Source organism: Aethalodelphis obliquidens, unplaced genomic scaffold, assembly GCF_003676395.1.
Source record: "Aethalodelphis obliquidens isolate GAN/ISIS:26980383/991018 unplaced genomic scaffold, ASM367639v1 scaffold7, whole genome shotgun sequence".
Classification (NCBI taxonomy): domain Eukaryota; kingdom Metazoa; phylum Chordata; class Mammalia; order Artiodactyla; family Delphinidae; genus Aethalodelphis; species Aethalodelphis obliquidens.
Window position 1 is genome coordinate 3,493,959 of NW_020837951.1, and position 10,473 is coordinate 3,504,431.

The following is a 10,473-nucleotide window of genomic DNA, read 5'->3' on the forward strand; positions in this document are numbered from 1 at the left end:
TCAGTACAAAGGTCAGAAGAATGATGGGTGTCATTTTCTTCCCATTCTGTATGCTATAATGCCGAACAGAAGGCATGTTCTTGTAATTTAGGATTAGACCTGTCAATCTAAACTCTTTTATTTTTCCCCTCACACATAAAGATTCCAGTTTGAAAATAGGTTAAGAAGATAAATTTCATGATAATCACTGGAGTTCGTATATGACTCGTGCAAACAGGTAGGAAGTTAGGGTGTGTCTATGGGGTCAGATTCTGATGACCTGGCCCCTCCCAGGACCCCCCAAGGCGGGTTCAAGCCCAGGACCTGCTGCAGGGCACCCCCTCTGGACCCTAATTTTCCCATCCATAGATGGAGGTACAGCAAGACCTGCCCCAGGCGTGAGCATCAGATGAGGTGACACTGTCAAAGCTGTTCGAAAACCGTGAAAACAGACAAGTGGAGGGGAGCATGGCACCTCGCGGGGGCCCAGGCGCCAGGAGCATGTGGCAATTGGGAGCCTGAGCCGGAGATGGTGGGTGAGTTTTCAGGAAGACAGGCATGTACGTTATACCAGAGGTACTTCGGTTGTCCGTCTTTCCAGACATTTATTCTACGTACAGAGTCTAACGTTCCATTAACTCATTAGCAACTGATACAGAAATATTGGTTATTGGCTATGACAATTAAAGCACATCAATGCCTGATTTTGATGCCAGGATTAACTTCGTAAAGCTCACTGGCGTGCTTGGCATATTTTGTTTGTGGATGTCAGCTCGACTGACCGTCCCAGCCCGGGCTCTGACCTACACACGCTGTCCTGTTCCGGGAGCGCAGGTGCCCACCGGGTCTAGCTTGGAGGGGAAACCGTCACTTTGCCTGACGGCTGCATCCTCCCCTAGATCCCCTGCGCTTCCCAGCCAGCTTCAGAGGAAGGGATTTGTCCTCTTCAGTGAGTTTAGAAACCGGATTGATCAGCTGTTCTTTTTCTTTTTTTATTTCAACAGAGGAGAAATACAGAAACATTCTGAGGATTTTGGTATTTTTAATGAAAGGTTGTTTAAAAAAAAAAAGGCATTTTCAGTGTGATGCCTGGAGTCTGTGCTAGTTTTCCAGCTAAGGAGAAGGATATAACATAGACCCTGGCTCCAGACGCAGCTTTGTACCTTTTCTATTCAAATAATAGATTGATTTCTCTGGAAACCATTTCCACCCCAAACTGAACGTTAAGAATGTTGCTGAAATGTTTACTTTTGTGTAATAATAAGTCTTTAATGAAGAAATAACCGGTGATGGTATTTCATTTCCTCCCTAATTCATATGTGAGTAAAATCTCTTTGGGTAAAAACCTTTGTAAGGAAGGTAGCGACGGTGGTCTGTAACAACGATTTCTTCTGTCTGGTTCCAACACCTTCCGGATTTCCTGTGATGAGCTGTCATAAAGGAAGGTGGGAGGAATCTATGTCTGGAAGATATATATTGTCGTAGAAAATGTTTTCTTATTGAGGACCCTCTACATCATAGTAAACATTGACTGAGAACTAACTACATGGAAAGAGAAATCCACTTTATGTAGTTATTACCCCCACCTGAGAAAAACATGGTCTTCCCCGCCTGATTTTTTTTAAACTTTTTATTGAAGAGGTACAATGAACAGCAAGCGGGGAAGCCCGATGTACACCTCACCCCTCCGCAACAAGCAGCAGTCACCAACCTTGTTGACTCCGCCTCTGTCCCCGCCCCATTCGTGGCCAGGGGGTGCTCAATATCACTCCAAGCTTGGCCCGGGTCAGGGCCAGTAAGGGCCCTCCTGCCTGGTCCCGCCTGGAGCTTTCCTCCTGAGGTCCCCTCTGCCTCCTCGCCCAGCCCTCGTCCACGCCCAGGCAGAGCATCCTCCCCTCCCTCCGTGGCTCGGCAGGGTGCTTGAGAACAGAAACCACGCGTAGTTTGTCATGAGTATAAAAATGGCTCCCAGAGATGCAGGTGGGGCTCTCGGGCGTTCCCAGCATTCAGACTGAGATCGGGGTCCCGGCATGCCCACCGCCCTACTCATTGATTATACCTGAGTCAGGGACTGGGGACATGGCAAGGTTTTTAATGGAAAGTCAAGCCATTAGCTCTTTTTCATCTAGATGTAAAACAGAGAAAGTAGGGCATCGTAGCCCCGTTTGCAAATGTTTCTAACCTAGAGGGGAAAAATATTTTCAGGGAAAGCAGTGACGTGTGTTCCTTTACAATTGGGCAAGTTATCAAAGATTACGGCTGCCAACTGTCCAGACTATCTCCGCCAGAGCCGGGAGCCCCTCAGTCACAGATGGACGGCTTGCTGACCCTGTAGCTGGGGTGGAAGTTGAGCCGGTCGTAGAAGGTGATGTAGTTGTCCGGACCCGTCACAATGCTCTTCTCCATGGAGACGTTGAAAGTATTGTTCTGGAACATTCCACCAGCTGCAACTTGTCTAGAAAATTTATACGAATTTGGATAAAATACCTTCTGGAAGTGAAAAGGGGACACTAGGGTTAGTGATACATGATAACACTCTTGAGCAATCAGTCATTAGGTATTTTGGGAAGAAAAATAAAAATTTGTAAGAAAATGTTTTTAAATTCTTATTTTGTAAGAAAATGTCGTCTCCAGTCCTAGGAAGCAGAGAAGCCAGGGTGGGCAGGATGGCTGGCCTAGTTGGCCCCAACCATCCCAATTTCTGCCTAATGTCAGGGAATAATGATTAATGGTGCCTCCTTTCACTATTACATGGATAGAAGAATCAATTATGGGGCCACCTGGGCAAGGCATTGCCACATCTGAATATGGTTACAAGGGGTCAGGCCCAAAGCTGTTCCCAGTTCAGCTTTTGCCAACTGTACAACTAGGGCAAGTTACTGGACCTCTCTGAACTTGAGTTTTCTCTTCCGTGGAAAAGAGAGAACATCAGTAGGTTTCCACCTTGATGGGGTATTAGAATCCCTTGTAGAGCTTTAAAACAATTCTGATGGCCATGCCCCCCCAGCCGAGGGGTCTGGGGAGGGGATGCCCTAGCGAGGTGGAGGTGCAGTGAGAACACAGATGAGGCCGCTGGTGTGTGCGGGCACCCAGGGGTAGGAGTCATTTCAGCAATACAGCATCCCCAGGTGACCTCGAGGTTTCTGACAGAAGTGGCCTGGACCACTAGCAGATAGTACACTTGGGACAGGTGGCCTGTTCTAGGCTCCCCTCGTGTCAAGTAGATCATTTGATGTTTTGTCTCCTTGGCAGGAAGCAAGTACCAAGAGAAACGGCCTTCAGTGCATTCTTTTGTTTGTTTTTTGTGGTTGTTGTTTTTGTTTTGTGCTTTGTTTTGTTTTGTTTCATTTTTGGCTACACCCTGCAGCTTGTGGGATCTTCGTTCCCCGACCAGGGATCAAACCCGTGCCCCCTGAAGTGGAAGTGCGGAGTCCTAACCACCGGGCTGCCAGGGGATTCCCAGTGCATTTTTAAATAGACTTTATTTTTTAGAGCAGCTTGGGGTCTACAGAGAAGCTGTGCAGAGTGAAGAGTTCCCGCATCGCCTCCCCGGCAGCACACACGGCTGACCTGCTGTTCACATCTCCCATCAGTGCATTTAGAACAACTGACACAATGGTGACGGGTCGTCATTAACTAAAGTCCACGCTGTACGTAGGGTCCACTTTTTGCATCGTACATGCTGGGTTTTGACAAATGAATAATGAATGACATGTATCCACCACTACAGTGCCATTAAGAATAGTTTCCATCAGTATATTTTCTAAAACCCAAAGAATGCATTTTTATTTTCTGTTCCCACGTGGGAAGGAAACACTGCGTGCCGCTGGTTGAGTCCCGCGGCCACACTCAGGTCAGGAAACTGGAAACCAGGTTCCAGATAAAGCAGGTCGATAAGCGGCAGGAAAAACTTCTAAACTTGCCTCCGGGGAACCTCAGTGCTTCACGTCCCACTGCTTCATAAGACCAGCAAATGGCCTTTTTTATAAAAGCAAAACATCTGGACCTATGTTTGTAAGTGTGTCGGTCTTTTTCGTGGAAATACCTGATCCCTTGATCCTGGGAGAATGACCTTTAAATGCTCTAGGAACTTTCTAGAGAAATAATCTTCTCACAAAAGCTCTATCCCCCATGAAAAACAGGTAAATAAGCAATTATCATGATCTTTTAACATGAATAATTTGGAAGAAAAACAACAACACTGCCAGCCCCAAAATGGGAGGCCCTCCTGTCTTGGGTACCCAGGAGATGCTTACACTGGTCCATCTGCCCTTCACCTGGACCCAGCAGGGGCATCAGGGGGTTCTAGGAGGCTCCCTGCCATGTGAGGTTGATCTCAAGGAGGGGTCAGGTTCCCCAAAAGTGCACAGATCCTGGGGCCCTTTTGTAACCTGTGCTTTCATCAGCCAGTGCTGTCTCTTAAGATCACAAGTTAAATATTTCATAAAATACGGTATTACTCCAAAAAGAAGGCAGTTCTTCATTTATCTGCCTCAAAACCTACTGCATTAGGTTACAAGAGTTGGCTGGTTGTACGAGTGAATGGGGCCAGCCCTTTGGGATGTTGTAAGGAAGACTACATGCCCTTTTTTCATCCTTTAAATCATTTCATTGCTAAACTCATTCGTTCATTTATTTCTACCCTGCCCTGTCCCAAAAGGAATTGAGGTGCACCCTCCCCCTTGGTGCTGTTGGAACTGCGGGCCTCTCTGCACCTCCCCCTCCTGATGTGTTGCTCTTTTGAGAAATCCGGAGTCTCAGCCTCCTCCTAGAGATGCCCCACCTGCGCACCTTTCTTTGCTTCCTCCTTACCGGCATCTCGTGCACGGTGGGTGCTCTGCTCCCATACGCTTGGTTGCTGGTCCTGTACACTGAGGGGGGCTCCTTGGTCCTAGCAGATGAGAAAAATACTTTCTTTTCCACTCATTTGTTTTAATTCTGCCCAAGCCACAGCTTTAACATATTTGGTTGGTGGAGCTTTGTTGGAAATGCCCCAGATGGGCGATGCAGCCGTGAACCTGGGCTCCTGTCGAGTGCAGGGTTGGCCTCCCTGGCAGGCTCAGCCTCCCTGACTCCCTCTGCTGACCTCTGCCAAAGCCCTAAAGAACTCCCAGGTGGCAAGTGCTGGCCCTCAGCCCCAGTGAGATCTGGGCCCATGCTATCATTTCCTGGGTGGGTGGGTAGGCTGGGAGCTGTGACTCAGCCTCCAGGCCTGCCACTCGCGGGGGCCAGCCCTTTGGGATGGGAGGGGATGCCCTCCCATAGCGGGGGGGGTCCCTCCACTAATGAGCCTCCAGGAGAAAATGTTCCTGCAGTCTCTAGTCCTGATGCTATTGGTACAGCAGTTTAACTAGTGGCTGTGGGCTCAGATACCCCAGCTCTGCCTCATACTAACTCTGGGATCTGTCTTTCTACAACCCAGATGTCCCTCCTGGGAAATGAAGATGCTAACAGAGCCAACTCTGTGGGATCGTGGAGGGACTAAGGGGGAGAGGGGGGAGCAGGGAAGGCACGCACAGCCTGCCCAGCTGTGTCTTAAGAGGCTGCAGCGCACTGGAACAGCTGGCAGGCCACGCCCCTCGGCAGCCTGGTGATGGAGGTGTCGCCATGCACCTCAGGCGGACGGGTCCTCTCTTCTAGAAAGGAGAGGAGACTGACCCCGCCCTAGAGGGTGCTGCTGGGATCAGCCGGAGTTGTGTGATTTCCCCTGGGCAAACCCCGCCCCACCTCGCTGGCGGGAGGCACACTCACTCCACCCGCGAGTCGCAAGCCGCAGGCAGCACCTCCGCGCTCATTTGGTGGTTAACAGCTGACCCCGCTTTTGACTTGGGGGCCGGGAGGGGGCCTGGGGGTTCTTGCACAACGGGCCATCTGCGCAGAGCGCAGGACCAGCTGGGCACCTGGCTGGCGGCTGGACCAGGAGCCCTTTCTTTCCTCTTCGTATGCCAGGTGGACCCTGACCGGACTCCCTGGTCCTCACCTGTAGCCCCGAAACCAAGCCGGGTTGTTGAACCTGGCCGGCAGGTCCTCGCTCACGCGGTAGTAGTCGCTGGTTTTCTCCGGCGGGGCCTTGGCCTTGGGCACCTCCTGCTCCGCGCATCCCTGGGGGTCCTCCTCGGACATCTCGCCTCGGTCCACCCGAGTTTCGGGGGAAAGAGCGAGCGGGCAGGAAACAGCTTCTCAGCCCTGGGGCCGTGAGGGGCCGCGCGGCGTCTTGTTGCTAAGCGACGGTCCGGTCACCTGACTGGGTGGGCGGGGCCCTTAAAGGCGCCGCGCCTCCTGGGCCGGAGGCCGCCCACCGCCGGCTTGTGGGGGCAGAAGTCCGAAGTTCTAGAACCTTCCGTGGCGAGCCACGAGGCCCTAGGCTAGCCGGGATAATAAGGCATTACTTCCTGGGGCCGCAGTGCCGGGTACCCTATGATCAGTAGCCTTCGGCGCCAACATTTTCCCAAATGCGGTGGGGGGCAGATTTCCAGGCAGATGAAACCCCGGGCCTGGGGCTTCATCGGCAAATTGCGGAGTTCAGGTTCTCTAAGGCCGCTCCGCTGTAACGCTCCGACGCTCACCGCGTGGGCCAGGGCTGCTCCTTGACCCCCACCCCCGACTTCAGGCTCCCCAGTACGTTGCACCTAAAATTAAGACTCCAGATTTGCCTAACTTTATGGAATCTTTCTAAGCCAAATGTTTAAAAATTAAAACACTTTTGGACAGCGGGAGGTTGTGCTGGACTGACCGCAGGTGAAGACGGTCCCCATCTCCCGGCGAGTTCCCGCGGGACGGCTGGGAACCTCCTCGGCCGCCGGGCACTGTGCAGGGAGGGGGCGAGGGGAGGAGTATCCAGACCCTGCGCTCGACAGGACCCGGGCTCCGGCCCGCCCCACGCTCCTTGCGGGTCCACGGTGCCCGGGCAGACCTGGGGCGCAAGGCCCAGCCTTCCCCAAGGACTGCGTGCTCCGACCCGGTGGGCAGGCGGGGGCCAAGGGGCGGGGACGCGTCCAGAGCTGGGGTGCCCGAGAGGCGGCGGGCGCTCAGTGGCATCCCCGGGCCTGCAGGTGGCGCTGCGGCGAAGGCGCGGGCCGCAGCCGGAAGGAGGAGCCGCTCGTGGGGCCGCGCCTGCACGTCTTCCGCGTCTGTCCGTCCGTCCGCCTACCGGAGTCCACGCCATGGTACCCGGCTCGGTCTTACCCCGGCTGCTCGGCGCAGGTAAGGCGCCCGGGACCCGGGGTGGGGGGCGCGGCAGGGACCCTCTTGCGGGCCGGGCGGCGGGAGGGAGGGAAGGAGGGAGGCGGGCGGGGGGCGCGCGCCACGAGTTTGCTGTCGCCGCAGGTGTCCGGCGCTGGCCGCTCCAGCTGCACCTCGTCCAGACGGCGACCCCGGGCCCGATGGGACCGAGCGGCAGGACGCTGGGGAGCGCCGTGGCCTCCGCGGCCCGGGAGCCCGAGCGCAGCAGCGGTAACGCCAGCCCTGCGGTCCTGGGGGTTTGAAATTGTCCCGCTGCTAGGAGTCCCGGGCGCTCTGGGTCTCCATGGGGACCCTGGAGGATGCGGGACTGGGGAGGGCGAAGGGCGGCCTTCCGCCCCTGGCAGCCCACGTGCTGGGCCGCACGAGCTTGCAGCCCTCCGAGCAGCCCCACCGCCGAGTAGGGCCGAGCCCCCCCCCCCCTCCACGAACCGCGGCCGGGGAGCTCCTGCGGGCGGCTGGCGGGACCACGGGGACCTCAGACACCACCCGGCGCCCCTTCTCTCCGAGTGAAGACTCGGCCACGTTTACCCAGGAGCGAAGCTGGGGTCAGATCTCGGCCTCCGCCCCGAGCCTCCAGAAAAGGCCCCTGGGGACCCTCAGCATCTGCTCTCCCACAGACCCCAGGCTTGGGAGCCGGGATCCAGACCCTGCATCCTCTCCCTCTCCCCGCCCCAGATCTGAACGAGAGGATCCTGAGCGAGCCCCTCAAGCACTTAGACTTCTTCAATGTCAAGGAATTGTTTTCTGTAAGAAGTCTCTTCGATGCCCGGGTGCACCTGGGACACAAAGCTGGCTGTCGGCACAGGTAGGTGACGCCCCTGGCGAGTGTAGGGGTGCCTGGGGGGCTCGGGACCCTTGCCTTGGGGTCCAGGGCTCCTTTTTCGGTTTGTTTGTTTTGTTTTGTTTTTTGGGTACGCGGGCCTCTCACTGTTGCGGCCTCTCCCATTGCGGAGCACAGGCTCCGGACGCGCAGGCCCAGCGGCCATGGCTCACGGGCCCAGCCGCTCCGCGGCATGTGGGATCTTCCCGGACCGGGGCACGAACCCGTGTCCCTTGCATCGGCAGGCGGACTCTCAACCACTGCGCCACCAGGGAAGCCCTCAGTTTGTTTTAAGAGCGTCTAGCTCCCTTTTCTTCCAGATGGGATCATTGAGCCCCAAGGAGGGGCAGCTGTTTATTCTCAGGCCCCGTTTGCTCCTCCCGACCCCCAGACCCCGCGGACCTTGCGGTGGGGCTCCTGGTCGTCGGTGGGGCCAGGCCCGCTGCTGCTGGTTCCCCGACAGACAGGCCATCCGGGAGGGCAGTGCTGGCAAGGCCGTCGGCATCTCGCGGAGGTGTCTCCAAGGGCACGCAGAGGAGTGGTGACTGGCCCAGTCTTTTCACGTGGCGATTTTGACGGCTGGGTTGGGCGTGTATTGGAGGAGCAGTTAGGCCAGGGAGGGAGGCGGTTGTAGATGTTCAGGGGAAAGGTGATGGGCCCAGCTGCGCCGGCAGAGCCGGAGCAGTGGTTGGATGTGGGGTGATGGGGGCAGAGCCGGAGGTCCAGCTGAGCAGAGCCCAGAGCAGGTGTCGACATCCTTCACATCAGGAACTTGGGTCCTATGAGGGTGACCCTTCAGCCACCCCAGTGGGGATGTCACGCAGGCACTAGGGAGAAGCAGCCTGGGCCGGGGGCCACCACATCAGGACCTTTTGAGAACATGTGGAGTGGGGGATGGAGGAGAGAGGAAGTCCCAGGTGGGAGCCCTGGGCAACCAGTGCCTCAGAGTCTGGGAAGAGGGGGCGGGGCCGGGGCATGGGAGGAGGGACGCCACTGTAGGTGCTGCGGAGAAGTCACCTGAGGTGAGGGCACGTGGGGCCTTGGGAAGGCTCTTCGGAGAGGAAGAGAGAGTCTCGGCGGGGGTGAGCAGAAGAGTGAATGGGGCGGGGGCTGCAAGAGGACGGTCTCGCAGCCCCGGCTCTCGGCCCAGGCCAGCGGGTCTGTGCCCTCAGGGTTCCCTCCGAGGCCTGGCTGCCTCCTGCTCCGGCATGTCACGCTTGCAGCCCGGGGCACCCCCTGCCGTTCTGGTCCCCCAGCCCCCCCAGAGGGTGGGGCTCAGTTGTAAAGCCTCAAAGGTGATGATAATGACAAGGACGGGAGCCAGACAAGCAGCACCGGGTGGGACGCTGTCCGGACGTCACGTTTAAGTGTCCAGATGTCCGTGTGGGTCCACTCTATTAGGCACCCCGCGCGGCCAGGTGGAGGTTCAGAGGGGTAAACCACTTGCCCGAGACATGGAGTGGCCTGCAGCCCAGCCTGCCCTGCTCGCCCACCCTCACCCTCCCACTGCCCGCGGCTGTCACTCCTGGGACAGCGTCCCCGCTGCCATCGTCATGGTGAGGGCTGCAGACTGTACCAGCCCTGGGCTTGCCGTGCCCCCCGTGCAGGGGCCCAGGGCTGGGGGAGCGCATGAGAAAGGGCGGGTGGAGGTGGCCACGTGGGGCTGGTTCACACTGGCCTTGGTGGGTGTCCGGCAGGTTCATGGAGCCGTATATCTTCGGGAGCCGCTTGGACCAGGACATCATTGACCTGGAACAGACGGCGACGCACCTGCAGCTGGCCTTGAATTTCACGGCCCATGTGGCCTATCGCGAGGGCATCATCCTGTTTGTGAGCCGCAGTCGGCAGTTCTCACACCTGATCGAGAACGTGGCCCGGGACTGCGGGGAATACGCCCATACCCGCTACTTCAAGGGCGGCCTGCTGACCAATGCGCCCCTCCTCCTGGGCCCCAGCGTCCGCCTGCCAGACCTCATCATCTTTCTGCACACGCTCAACAACGTCTTTGAGCCCCACATAGCCGTGAGGGACGCGGCCAAGATGAACATCCCCACCGTGGGCATCGTGGACACCAACTGCAACCCATCCCTCATCACGTACCCCGTCCCGGGCAATGACGACTCGCCCCCGGCCGTCCAGCTCTTCTGCAGGCTCTTCCAGACCACCATCAACCGGGCCAAAGAGAAGCGCAAGCAGGTCGAGGCCCTGTACCGACTGCAGGGCCAGGAGGGCGCCAAGGGCCGCGGCGCAGCCGACCCTCCTTCCCCGGGAGTGCAGGCCGAGCTGGACTTGGGTCATTCCCCTTGACCTGCCTGCTCTTCTCCCGAGTGAAACAGCAGCCGAGTCTGTTCTGAAGCTGGGACCCAACCCCCTGTACCCACACCCACCCCCGGCATGGTTCTTAGCACCTTCCCAGTTATTCCAGGCTTCGG

General features: G+C 56.9%; 2 protein-coding genes across 3 annotated transcripts; one reads left to right on the forward strand and one right to left on the reverse strand.

The window, feature by feature from the left end:
- Positions 1 to 1,594: 1,594 nt before the first annotated feature.
- PIERCE1 (piercer of microtubule wall 1) lies at positions 1,595 to 6,924 on the reverse strand. 2 transcript variants are annotated; one of them, XM_027104404.1, is made up of 3 exons: positions 5,960 to 6,924; positions 4,771 to 4,870; positions 1,595 to 2,469 (listed from the first exon to the last, which is right to left on the reverse strand). In XM_027104404.1, the coding sequence occupies exons 1-3, from the start codon at positions 6,100 to 6,102 to the stop codon at positions 2,281 to 2,283; spliced, it is 432 nt and encodes a 143-aa protein (XP_026960205.1). In that variant the 5' UTR covers positions 6,103 to 6,924; the 3' UTR covers positions 1,595 to 2,280. The 2 variants fall into 2 exon arrangements, with proteins under 2 accessions (XP_026960205.1, XP_026960206.1); XM_027104405.1 differs by having other exon boundaries at positions 4,792 to 4,870; positions 5,960 to 6,916.
- Positions 6,925 to 7,076: 152 nt separating this feature from the next.
- On the forward strand, positions 7,077 to 10,388 carry MRPS2 (mitochondrial ribosomal protein S2). The gene is made up of 4 exons (XM_027104406.1): positions 7,077 to 7,182; positions 7,306 to 7,431; positions 7,897 to 8,026; positions 9,739 to 10,388. The coding sequence occupies exons 1-4, from the start codon at positions 7,143 to 7,145 to the stop codon at positions 10,346 to 10,348; spliced, it is 906 nt and encodes a 301-aa protein (XP_026960207.1). The 5' UTR covers positions 7,077 to 7,142; the 3' UTR covers positions 10,349 to 10,388.
- The last annotated feature ends 85 nt before the right edge of the window (positions 10,389 to 10,473 follow it).